Source organism: Notothenia rossii (assembly GCF_949606895.1).
Source record: "Notothenia rossii genome assembly, chromosome: 8".
Lineage (NCBI taxonomy): Eukaryota > Metazoa > Chordata > Actinopteri > Perciformes > Nototheniidae > Notothenia > Notothenia rossii.
Genome location: NC_136906.1, coordinates 30,599,810 through 30,613,705, shown reverse-complemented (window position 1 = coordinate 30,613,705; position 13,896 = coordinate 30,599,810). Strand labels below are relative to the sequence as shown.

At 39.9% G+C, this 13,896-nt stretch overlaps 1 protein-coding gene across 5 annotated transcripts in view; it reads right to left on the bottom strand.

The window, feature by feature from the left end:
* The window catches only part of caskin2 (CASK interacting protein 2), a 96,625-nt gene that overhangs the window by 34,854 nt on the left and 47,875 nt on the right, over positions 1-13,896 (bottom strand). For 4 of the 5 annotated variants that reach the window (XM_079643363.1, XM_079643364.1, XM_079643361.1 and 1 more), the window contains exons 4-5: positions 12,218-12,315; positions 9,391-9,536 (exon numbers count right to left, since the gene is read on the bottom strand). In XM_079643363.1, coding sequence (XP_079499489.1) covers positions 9,391-9,536; positions 12,218-12,315 — 244 coding nt within the window. The remainder of the gene's footprint in view (positions 1-9,390; positions 9,537-12,217; positions 12,316-13,896) is intronic. The other variant, XM_079643365.1, reaches the window with a different exon arrangement.

The window sequence follows — 13,896 nt, the reverse complement described above, 5'->3', positions numbered from 1 at the left end:
CGTGAGTCAAGCTATGAGCTAGTTTTTTGACATGGAGGAGGAGGAGGAGCCTGTGATGTTGCCCTCTTGTCGTAGTTGACAGAAACTGCTTTGAGGCGTGGCACAGATAAAGACAGAAAAAAACGATTTTTGTTCATAATGTGCAGAGCCGGCCTGACCCATTAAGCGACATAAGCGGCCGCTTAGGGCCCCGCAGCCACTAGGGGCCCCCTAGCACAAAAAAAAAAAATGAAAAAAAAAATTAATAATAATAATCTCAGTACACCGTCGCCGTGATAAGTATGTTTAATTAATTGTGTTAATATGCCTAGATTGCCTACTCTCAAAGTCATGTATTCTATTATTGAGTCAATCATATAATACATCCACCATGCTTTACCTGAACCTCATCATGACACTAGAGAGGACGGCAGAATTGTAATTTCCCGTGTTCAGTGAATGCAATAGAGGGAAGACACTAGACCAGGGGTCGGCAACCCGCGGCCCACGGGCCGCATGCGGCCCTTTAAGCCCTCTGCTCTGGCTCCCTTGAGTTTAGACAAAAATGAGAAGAAAATAAAATAAAAGTATTTGTAGGACTATTTATATTTTGTTGCATGGTTGAAAATGTTTCATATCTTGTATTTTGAGGTGATACTGTGACACATAAATAAAAAACAAAACGGTTTTAATTAGGTCAACTAAAATATGCGTCACATCCTGCTACGGTCCCGCGCGAGCGCCTTTTCCTGCGGGTGAATAACCTGACCCCTGGCTCGATGAGCGAACTATGGATAAATCAAAGAAAAGTACCGGAGGAACACAGGATTTAATTCTGCGTGGACAGAGTTATATGCTTTCACAGAAAACGATGCTGGTTTACCGGTATGTTTGATATGTAGAGAGAAGTTGTCAACGGTGCTGCAGCCTTTACGTATCGAGGAACAACAAGGGAGAGGAAGACAGCTGACAATCTTCAGTCATAATTTAATGGGGTATGTAATTTATTTCAGAAAACACTTTTTGTTATATTCCATGGAATGCTCTTAACGTCCCGATAGCAATGAATATATTAAATGCTTTGACAATAAATACATACAAAAATTAACCTCTGGAAGCCGTTGCGCTGTAAAAAGCACGACCAATAATTTTATCCGGCCCGGCTAAAATAACTGGATGGCCTACCTGCCTGTCAGCCTTCCATCTGTGCACAGACTTATCTCGTGGCTTCATTGATGATGCGCGTTCGTGTGTGTTGGAGGAGGGACTCTGTAAGAAAGTCTGAAGGAAGAGGCAGATCTTTTCCGGTTGTGTATTTTCAAATTCTAGCGCACACGAGCTGGTTTCTCCATTCTTACCTACCCTACCTTTAACTCTTTTTAGGGTGCAGCTATGTTTTATTTATTTCAAAGTGGGCCCATTTTAATATTTTTTTTTCATTCAAATGTGCAGAGGACTCCCCAAGTGCTGTGTTTAATTTATTTTAAAGTAGGCCTGTGTATTATTTGTAATTCTCCTTATAGGAGTTCTTTGTTTCTTATTAGAGGTTAACAGTTTTATATAATGTAATAAATAGCCTAATAAATGCAAAACAACTGTAGTTTTTGTCTGATATAACAATAAATACAACTTTATTAGCTATCAAGCTATGAAATATGTTTTGCGGCTCCAGACAAAATAATGTTTTGGAAAAAGGAGCAAAATGGCTCTTTTGGTCAAAAAGGTTGCAGACCCCTGCCCTAGACCAACCAGAGAGTTGAATGGAAATAAACATCTGTCTTATTGGCTGACAGGTACCTATCCTGTGAGCTGTGACAATGTTTAAACTGTCAGTCGGACAGAACATCTTTTCTTAAAAAAGACGACAATTATCAAGTGGTGGCTCACACAACAACCCCAGAGCCACCACTTGAGCCAGGTAAATGGTATGTAAATGTCAGTAAACTTCCAAGATATGCGAACATGTAAGCAAAGCATAAATTACAGCTACGTTGAAGTTACTTTGAATCGCGGGGGTAAGCTAAACCGTTAGCAAGTAGCTATAGCTAGCCAGATATATTAAATAAACACTTAGTCATACAATCTAAATGTAATGTTTTTTAGCGTTACCTGGTGATTTAAAAGAAAGCTCTCTGGAAATTGTTGACTTACTGTTCGATGAAGCTAGAAGCTACCTTACAGTACACAGTTGATACTGAGTTCTGTCAGTTAAAGCGTTTCATAGTTAGCTTAGCGAAGCATCAACCGAGCAATGAAATGATGTTACAGATGTAGCGATTCATTTCAGACAGTTTGAAACGCGAGGGCCGTGATTGGTACGTAATCTGCCCTCGCTCAAGGGAAAACCTCCAGCTTGACTTGAGACCGCCCCCGTGATAGATAAATGTAATTATAATGAAGCCAGCTGCAATGGATCATTGATCCACCAGGGGGTGCAGTGGGGTTCCACACTGGAGCTCATGTGAAATAAAGTGAGATACAGTATGCTGGATGTACAGCGGAACTTTGTTAAGATCCATATGTCACGGATATCATACTCTGTGCTAAATAAGAGACATGTAATCATTTACAAAACATCACCATGTTGTTATTTAACAAAATAATTTTGTTATTCGAAAAAAACGAACGGGAGGAAATGCAGCCCGGCTCTCGATTTGTAATCCTAACTTAATCATCATCTTCACCACGATCATTTATGTTTATGTTCGCCGAATTGACATGAAATCACTGACACATATGAATATACTGTATTCAACTTCATTAAAATGTTATTAACGTGCCTAAACTCAGTAATTCACCAAAAATATGTATATTTTAATGGAGCTTCGTCGGTCGATCAGGATCCCAAAGTGTAGCGGAGGGATCCTCATCTGGATGAAGGGTGTTATTTTCCCCATAAGGAACAAGTCGCTGCAAATTATCCCGCTTATTACATGGCCACATTCTCAACAAAGTAACGACATGACTCCCAATATTAATTGAAATGCTTTTATGGATTTAGAAAATGTTTTTATTGATTTAAAAAATAGTTGTATGTATTGATTTAAATTGACATGCATCCGCTAAGAAAAATAGTCCGTTGTTACCGTTTTTTAAACAGTCTGAATGAAACGGCAGCTCTCAGCTGTGTATTTACACAACTAATGGCCCATCAACCACCGCTCTCTCCCCCCCTCCCCCCCTGATCTTTCTTCTCCAGCAGCTAAATTAACAGTAGGTTACTCTGAGTGATCAAAGACTGTATGTGACAAGCTTACAGTTAGTGACGTAACAACACCATAAAAGCTGGTGGGTTGAAAGCAATACGGGAGGTCAAAATAACTAGAATCATTGTGATTTATTTATTGTGGCTTTTATGTTTTTAGGTATAAAATGTTATGTAATTCAGGCTTATAGTTCACCCTTCTCTAAAAGCCTTCAACAATGACAATATTCATTGTAATTTAATAAATCCTTCTGAACACACATTGTAAAAAATAGCCTACTGTAAGTTAAGAAATCATTCCAATATGTACATCTTCTGATGTAACAACAATAACATTATAAATAGTAACATAGCTGAACATGGTATTGCACATTTAGCTTTGAGTGTTACTGACCTGAGATGTTTTTTTCATTACATGAATTAAGGTGACTGAGGCTTTTTAACTTACAGGGATGCAAACTCATCAGGTATGAAAAAGGTGACAAGGATCCGAGCCCCCGGCTCCCCCACCCCACGGAATAACAGAGGAGTTTAGCAGTCAGAACAACTAAAGCAGCAGTGTTAATAATAACAGAAACGCCAAAGAGTCACATAATAGAAATATATAAAAGAAATTATTTTAAATTGTGGAGCAGTCAGTTTATAATTTTGGCAGCACTGTTGAGCAATTTGAAAATGTATTTTCATGCCTCTGTGCAAGGCTTAAGTCTTTCTATCTTTATAGCCACATGGTGTAAAGTAACTAAGTTCATAAACTCAAAAAGTACTATACTTGGGCACAATTTTGAGATACTTGTACTTTATTTAAGTATTTCAATGTTTTGCTACTTTGTTCTTCTACTCCACTACAGTTCAGAGGTACATGCTGTACTTTTCCTCCACTCCATGTATTTAATACCTTTAGTTACTTTACAGATGTGGATGAATGATGTGAAATATATAATCAAGTGTTAATTCCGACTTTAGTTCCACCTGGAGTAAATCCACAAGCTACCCTGCAGTATACCAAGTCATTCAAACTAGCTGCACCTTTACCAGCTTTGAGAACACTTTCATGATCAATCATTATAAAACATATCATATCTATTATTCTGAAATGGACCAATCTGCACAATGACTACTTTTACTGTCGCTACTTTCACTATATTTTGATGATAATACTTTTCTACTTTTACTTGAGGAACATTTTGAATGTAGGACTTTTACTGTAACAGAGTATTCCTACACTCTGGGACTATTACTTTTACTCAAGTACAAGATCTGAGTACTTCTACTTTTACTCAAGTACAAGACCTGAGTACTTCTACTTTTACTCTAGTAAAAGATCTGAGTACTTCTACTTTTACTCAAGTACAAGACCTGAGTACTTCTACTATTACTCTAGTACAAGCTCTGTGTGCTTCTACTTTTACTCAAGTACAAGACCTGAGTGCTTCTACTTTTACTCAAGTACAAGATTTGAGTACTTCTACTTTTACTCAAGTACAAGACCTGAGTGCTTCTACTTTTACTCAAGTACAACATTTGAGTACTTCTATTTTTACTCTAGTACAAGATCTGAGTACTTCTACTTTTACTCAAGTACAATATATATATATAATTATACCACCTCTGTTTATAGCCTATGAAAAAAACTATTAGAAATAGAAGGCTAAAGCTAACGTTAGCAGATAGTGACAATGTATGCTAGCTAGCTAGCTCAACGATTCCTTAAATAATATTGCCACAGAAAAACTTTTCAGTTCACATCACGTTCTGCCGCTCCGACAGGGAGCTCTGCTCTGAACACCTGAACGGCCCGTTCTAACAGCTGTTCACCAGAGGTCCAGTCTGTGCCACAGTGACTCCGGACGCACAGTTAATATTAACGAACGCACCCGTAGGTAATGTAGCTGCTGAAGCTAGACCATCATCTCGGAGCAGCAGAGCCTTATTATACATCCATGAGCAGAGCCGACAGGCAGGAAGACTCGAGCACACAGCTTGTACTTCATTATAATATATAAAAAAAGAACACCATGCGTGTCATGATGGCACATAACAGCTCACGGCCGCAGATTACTCCGGGTCCCAGACCCCCCCATACCCCAAAAATATTTTTATTGCAGATCTACATGAATCACACAAACGACTTATTTTGGATTCAAAACGGCGAATTTCGCCGAAAGGTGACAAGTTTGCATTACTGAACATAGACAGAGCACAACTTAAACATAACATCTGAAACGATGTAACAACATAATACACTTTTTGGGGATGCAGCTTGGGATGTGAGGAGTGAGGTACACGGCTTAGAACGGGCGTGTCGCCTGGCAGGACAGGAGAGTGTGTGCACCAGTCTGCCTTGATCTATGAATTCATGTTCGTGACACTCACTGCTGTCCACAGCTGTTTTATAGAAGGAAATTCCTTCACTTCATGAAAGTGTTTTAACCACACACACCTCTACACACACATGACGGGTGTTATTTTCCCCATAAGGAACAAGTCGCTGCAAATTATCCCGCTTATTACACGGCCACATTCTCAACAAAGTAACGAAATGACTCCCAATATTAATTGAAATGCTTTTATGGATTTAGAAAATGTTTTTATTGATTTAAAAAATAGTTGTATGTATTGATTTAAAAAATAGATGTATGTATTGATTTAAATTGACATGCATCCGCTAAGAAAAATAATCCGTTGTTACCGTTTTTTAAACAGTCTGAATGAAACGGCAGCTCTCAACTGTGTATTTACACAACTAATGGCCCATCAACCACAGCTCTCTCCCCCCCTCCCCCCTTGATCTTTCTTCTCCAGCAGCTAAATTAACGGTAGGTTACTCTGAGTGACAAGCTTACAGTTAGACACAACACTGTCATTGCAAGTGACCCTCAGTTAGTTGACTTTTATGTTCAACTGCTAAATTCGTTACTGATAAAAAAGGGATTCTACTGTACCTAATTACCTTAACACTAGAACCGCCAGAGGTTTTTGTATAGGCCTACCTAAACCCGTCAAATCCCGCTATTAGAATGCCATTTTTAACAACATAGGGTGCTACATAACACACTTTCAGGAAAAGTCACGGACTGGGAGACTTTAATATTTTATTGTAAAAAAGTTAGATTGCACACACACAACACACATCACACAAATTGACCCGATTGGCGGTTCTAGTGTTAAATAAACTCACTAATGAATGAAACCAGTTCAATACGCATTATTCTTATTCTTATCATTCTTTTTGAGCGCAGAAATAGTCTTAAAATCAGATCTGTTTTTTAAATGAAATCTGACTGCAGGCAGTTAGCTCTGATCACCTATGATAAATGCGCTGCACCTAATCGCTGGCCATTCAGCCACAGACACTGTTCGAAATGGGGGGGAGCTAGGGGGAGCTTGGCTGCCCCGAAGAGGGAGGGAGTTCCCTTGAAGGCTGACTTTGAGATAAATAGGGGGAGCCCAAAACAATCGTGCATATTTGTGTCACACAGATTAGAAATGTTGAGTTTCTGTAAATAACAGTTCTTGAAATAAATAATAGTTATTGTTCATAACAGTTTCTGAATATTTGTTTTATATTTGTGAATATGTCTGGGTGTTGCCATCTGTACGTGGCGGCACTGCATTCTTACTTACGTTGCTATGGTTATGGCGGTGATACCGGCGCGGTATTTGAAATGTTCATATTGATATTTTTTTAACTCTGGCTTTGTAATAAAAAATATGGCAAAACGAAAACAGCCAAGCGTCACAGCTTTTGGATTCACAAGCAAAGAAGCGAAGGAGTCTAAAAATGACAACGTGAACAGAAAACAGCTTTTAGTTGGCCGGCTGTAAGCGGCGTTAGAGTCGAGCTTGACAGCTCCGCACCGAGGGAGAGGCCTGCCGATGCGGAGCCTGAAGAGGCTTCAACAACGGCCACATCCGGCATAGTGACACCGTCTGTATTAGTAGAAGAGTGTTTTTATAGCAATTGATCGCATCCGCGCTGCTGCGCCAGTCAACAGAGCGTGCTTGTGACATATTTAGTAGCAGGATGTGCTCTGAAAAATAGGGCTCCCCGAAAGCAAATGGGTAATTCGAAAACTGACAGAGCTCCCTCTATACAAATCAAACTGTAGACGGTGTGAAAGCACCTATTGTTTTAAATAATTGTCGGAATGTGACCTCTGAGCCTTCTGAATTACCGTGTGACAGCACATTCTAAACTAAAATGTTCAATCAATAAAGTAACATCTTATCTTATCTTAATAATATCTTCATATTAATAATAATAATAAATCATACAGTATGTGTCCGAAAGGGAGCAGGAGGAAGCAAACACAAAAATATCCTGCATATTAAAGCAAACGATTGTAAAGGTTAAAGTATGAGCATGACAAATAAAGAAGTGTAATGTAAACATTTACATTATAATTATGATTATTTAATATATAAAGACTATATATTATTGAATTACAAGATTAGATATACTTTAGTTGATCTAAAATATTGATGTGTTCAAATGTTCTTCAAAACACAACTGAAAGTCCATGAAACTTGTCTTTCTGTATTTGTGAATGAAGCGCCATCTCCTGGTTAAAACCTGAAATTGAAAATCTGGCAACGCCCTCTTGGAAAATAGTGGGAGGGCTTAACATTCCTCTATACTGGTCTTTGGCAGGTCGTAGGCAGGAAGCTGTAAGCTGGAGTCTGAAATGAAGTGCTACATCTGTATGTGATAGTATTTCTGAGAAAAAGTCAGCTGAAATGGTGGCATGCCACTGCTTTACGTGTCGACAGCATGTTTGAACGTATTTGCAGTAGTAAATGTGGCTCTTTGGCCACTGACGTTGCCATAACAACACCTGAATTTAAATGTGCAACCTCTTTTTGTGACAGATTTTTACGTGAAATTATAATTCTTCTGAATGATATTCCCATTGACAGCTAGTTTCTATGTGAACATTATGAGATGGACAGCCAGAGAGAATAAATGAAAAACAGTTGTGAAATACTATATGACAAAACAAGAATACAGTTTAAAAGGGGAGTGATTTGTAAAATATAAGAAAAATAAAATCTGTTTACAGTTCTGTTTCATATGGATGTTGAGGGATGTATCCATAGATCTCTTAATTTTGCCCTCAAAGTGCATCAGATTGATGCTTTTAACTTCATTATTTAAAAAAAATAGCATGCCCCCGGACCCCCCTAGCGGAGATGAGGACCCCCCCTAGAGGATGTTAGGTCCACGGTGTTTACATGCTTATTTATACAATATGTGTGCTCATGCTAACATCATAAGACAAAAGTTGGTTACGTGTTGTGTGTAGTGAGAACGCGCTAGAGTGACGGGGGCCCCCAAGCCAAAGCTCGCTTAGGGCCCCCAAAAGTCTAGGGCCTTATGAGAATGAAATCCCATGTAAATTATTTAAGCTTTTAAATGTTTTGTTGTGCCTACTGTGTCACTGTTGACAGAACTTGAGAAATTAGGGGGAAAAAATGGATACACCTGTTATTTGTTCATAACATTTGTATATAGGTTCATGCTACCTCAATCAAACTTTCACATTATCATAGTGACATCCCATGCATCTATTTCCAGCTTTCAAATGGTTTCGTTGTGTATGTTTGTGTTACCTATATGAAAAATAATATCATTTTCAAAATCTGTTTTTACGTTTTTTTTTGTGATTTTTGGTCCAAAATGTTCATATAGTATCTCAAAATGAAAGAAATAACTATCAGGTTATATAGGTAAGGTTGCCTTTAAAATAAAGATACCAAACATTGACATGCCAAACATGTCTTAATGAGGTTTAGTAAGATAAATCAAAAGTATGCGAAAACGGCCAAATTAGCCCAGGACTCCAAAGGGTTAAGAAGATTGGTATAAAAGAAAGTATTCTAATGTATGCCATATATTTTATAGTGTTTAGATACCCCTCTGAATATATGTATTTTGTACTGAGAAGATGTATATATCGTTTTAGTATCTATCTATCTATCCGTCCATCTATCCTTCTATCCATCAATATATCTATACTGACTATATTTCTCTGTATTTGATTTAGTTAAATAATCCCTGTAAACATATCATTTCTTAAAAGGTAATAAGGTAAAAAGATCATTATTAATTAAGTCTTGTTATATATTGTAGCACAAAACCCACGTATTTACTTTGCCAAAAAGGAACAAAACGACTTAAATAAAAGACAAAATTGCTCCCTCACCACTTGGTAGTGTCCGTACTGCGCAGCGAGGTGCAGCGGGATGTGTCCGTCCAGAGAGACGCCGTTCACTGAGGCGGCGGCACGCAGCAGCATCAGGACCGAGTCGGCCTTCCCCTGCCAGGCCGCGTAATGCAGCGGACGCATCCCTGCAGAGTCACCACAGTGTGTTACTTTAGATCAGGACAAACACTCTTTATTTATTGAGTTTAGATATCTCTGATTCAGAAGTGTTTTGCGGGAACACATCTATCTGACAGAGGTTGAGAGGCGGGAAGTAACTAAGAACATTGGGGGGGGGGGGGGGGGTGTTAGTGGAGCCTCGCAGCGGGGGAAACTGTGGCGCGCTTACACTGTAGGTGCGGTGCGTTTGGGGGTGCGGGTGCTAGTGGAGCCTCGCAGATGGGGGTGCTGCAGCCGCCTCAGCACCCCCCTCCCCCCCTTCATTCACGATGGAAATGACACCAGTAACCAGGAAATGACACCAGTAACCAAGCTCAAACTGTCCACTCCTCGCAGGGGGGGGGGGGGGGGGCAGGAGCTCCAACAAGCCGTTTAGGACAGAGAGTGAATACACATACTGTACAGAGATGCTGTATGAGAAACCAATGTGAGTTTTGAACATTGAACAATGTAAATCTATTCTAGTGGACCTCAACAATGGAATTATGATCAGTAGAAATGGCCATGACATGGGACTTTTAAAATATGGAGTGTGGAAAGGTCAGTTCACCCTTTACTTTAAGTAAATTTTGATGCTAATACTTTTGTACTTTTACTTGAGTAACATTTTGATTGCAGGACCTTTACTTGTTACACAGTATTCCTATACTGTGTTATAAGTAAAGGTCCTTCTGAGTGCAGAGGTCGAACAGGTACTCAAATAGAAAAACATTTCTACCAAATAAACAGGGTAGAAATGTTTTGTATGATTATTATTATTAATGAACAATTATTATTGTGTATTTAATGCATTGTTTTGTGTGTAAACTATTCATGTTTTAAATAAAAGTTATTTCTTATTTTTACTAGGTTTTTTTTTTACATTTCATGCAATTTCTGTAAACATTGTTCTTTCTTGCCTTTATGTCTTTTACATTCATTTTTCAATTTAGAATATTTAAATCTTTTCATATCTTCAATTATTCATTTTCTTGCCTGTTAATTTGTTTTTATTGTATTTTAAATCAACATTTCTTTTTTACATTACATTACATGTTAGACGCTTTTATCCAAAGCGACTTACATACTCAATGTGGGCAATCCCCACAGGAGCAATCTGGGGTGAAGTGTCTTGCCAGGGACACAACGACATGCTGACTGCAGTGGGGTTTGAACCTGTGCTGCCCTGGGGCCTCATTTACAAAGCCTTGCGTAGGATTCACGTGGGAAGGTTGCTTACGTAGAACAAAGCAAATAAATACGCAGATATTTTCCGATTTATAAAACACTGCGTACTACGGTTTCCCTTTTATAAATCACAATCAACTCAATCATATTTGCCTATAAATAGTCAAAGAAACGCCCCGTATTAATATTCATTTTGACTGACTGCATGAAGAAGATCGCAGGAAATGACGACAGAACAGCTAAAAAAGACATCTCACACCGTGTCAGATTTTGGTTATTTTGGGGAGGTCGAGATAAATCATATTGTTTGGTGGATGCAGTTTGAAGCAGAGTACCACCATGGAGGTCGGATCGTCACCAAAATAAATAAATAAGTGGTCCGAAAAAGGTTAATGACAAATAAAATACACATAGCCTAACATTCCTCGGGCAGTGTCTTTGTACCGGGGACAGGAGACACCCCCTTGATGACGGCCCTTACAAACGGCGGCGTGCGTTGAAGCTTCAACGCCCATTCACTTTGAATGGGGTGACGTCACGCTTTGCCGAATTGCATTGTTGGAGCAAAGCTTCGCTTTGCTTGCGTTGCTTGCTTCAAAAGTAGAGCAATGTTCTACTTTTGAAGCTTCAACAGAGGCGTCAGCCAATCGAATCATATGCCAGTACAAGCTCTAGCCAATCAAACCGCGTACTTGTGTGTCCGGGGCGGGAGATTCATGTGATTGGTTGTTGGTCGAGCTTCAGACACGCCCGCCGGCAAGCTTCAACGCACGCCGCCCTGTGTAGGGGCCGTTAGAAACTGTAAGAAATTATCAGGGTATCCCTCCGGAGTGGAATCATGACGACCTGATCTGAATTTTTTTTTTGTATTTGGTGGTTTGTGTTCCAGCTGTCGATCAGCTGTGCGCAGCGTCTCCACTCCAGGCTACAGCCTGTGCTGGTAGGGGAAACACTGATGATTAAACGTGATAGTATATAAAACCATGCTCGTATCTACAACCTATAGAAAAGCAAAACCGCGTCAGTTTAAAGTAATTCTGTCCTCCTGCTTACCGCATCATTTATGAGAATACATTTCTTAACAAGAGAACATAATCGAGGGGTGATCACTAACATATCCGTATTTATTTATTTCTCCATGTTGTGTTTTTGTGTGCACTGAGGAGTCTCAAACAGGCGTTTGTTAAATCATTTTTAAAATTGTCTTTAATCAATTTGTGAAAATGTATTCTTCATATGTGATAAATGAGAGGTAACACTTTATTTATGGTATTATTTCCACATATTTCTCTCCATTCTTCCTTCTGCCAACGGTGTCGCAGTTCCTCGTCTCTCTCGTTTTTGTGCGTACCGCTGACCCGTTTTAAGAGATTTGGGTGCGTACCCTTACACGCCGGGGAAACATATTTATGTATAAAAGACATAACAAAGTAAAGTTAATGTATTGTTATGGCTGTTATTCTCTCAGTGTGAAACTTACCGTTGCTGTCCTTGACATCCACGGAGGCCTGGGCCTCCAGCAGGGCTGCCAGCAGCTCTGTGGTTCCTGTGAGGGCGGCGTGGTGTAGGGCCGAAAACCTGAGGGACCACAGATATCACATTAAATATATACGATAAATAATACACAGCTGGATCCTTATCAGTCAACAGATACAGACTCTGGTTTAATATAGTCACACTGTAAACACAACTAAACACATCTGAGGTTTAACAAGTGACTCACAAACGTTATAGAAAAGATCATAAAAAGAGTTATACCATTCAATAGCAGGGGTTCTCTTTGGGAAAAGTTTTCATTTAACCTGTTAAACCCCGAGCCTGTTTTTCAGGTTTCAGGCTCGAAAATGACATTCCCAGAACAAATGACCATATCTTCCCTTCTAAAATGGTTAAATTAATAATCTTTTTTCTCAAAGTAATGATAAACCTGTCAGTTGGATGTAGAAAAGTCAGATTCAATATAGATGTTTTTTATTTTAAAGAAAATTCAGATTGAACATGATAAACTGTAAATTATAGTGTCTGTCCAAAATATATGTTGTACTTATAGTGAAAACTATAGGTTACTTACGTAACCCCAGTTCTCAGAGTAACATGAAGTGACATGTCTCACTATGGGATGCGCCTCATCGCGGAGCAAACAGAAGCATCAATCTCATTACGCCAATCCTGATTGGCTGGTGATCTTGACGTCAGCGTCAGGGAATCTAACCCCTATAAGTAGCTTGCGCTACGCCGCATGCATCATTAAAAAAAAGCACCTCTTCTCGCTTCACCATAGCAAGGAGGGCCGTCTGGTGAGACATCTCACTTCATGTTACTCTGAGAACTGGGGTTACGTAAGTAACCTATAGTTCTCATTCGTAACACTCCGTTCGGTGTCTCACTATGGGATATTGTAGCTCCCGTATTGCCAGACGAGCTTATCTCGAAAATCACCAAACCCAACCAGAATTTAACAGTTAGAGCTCTAACTCAGCAGGGGGCCCAGCACTGCATGGGCCACACTGGGAGCAGAGACGTCTAATCTGTAAAAGCGGACAAAAGTGAGCGGCGAGGACCAGCTCGCCGCTGCACAAATGTCTTGGATGGAAACACCCCTGAACAAAGCCCAGGATGTGGCCAGACCACGAGTCGAATGAGCACGCAAACCCGAAGGTGCCTGCAGACCCTGACTCGTGTAAGCCAAAGCAATTGCCTCCACAATCCAGTGAGAGAGCCGTTGCTTAGTAACAGGCTTGCCCTTCTGAGGCATAGCCCAGGACACAAAGAGTTAGTCATTATGACGAAACTCTTTTGATCTGTCCATATAAGTGCGTAAAGCACGAACTGGACACAGCAAATTCGGCTGCTGTTCCCCGGAGGGACACAGCGGCGGAGGAAATGCCTCAATGTCAATGGGGGTACATGAACCAACCACCTTAGGTATAAAGGCAGGGTTGGGCTTCAGCAACACTCTCGTTAACCCTCGAACTGAGTGCATGAAGGATGTACAGATAGCACATGAATGTCACTGACTCGCTTGGCGGATGCCAGGGCCAGTAACAGCACTGTCTTGAGTGACAGGTGCTTCATGTCAGCTTCTTCCAGGGGTTCAAATGGGGCTCGAGTGAGCCCATCTAAAACCACTGTCAAGTCCCATAAGGGCACCAGTGACCT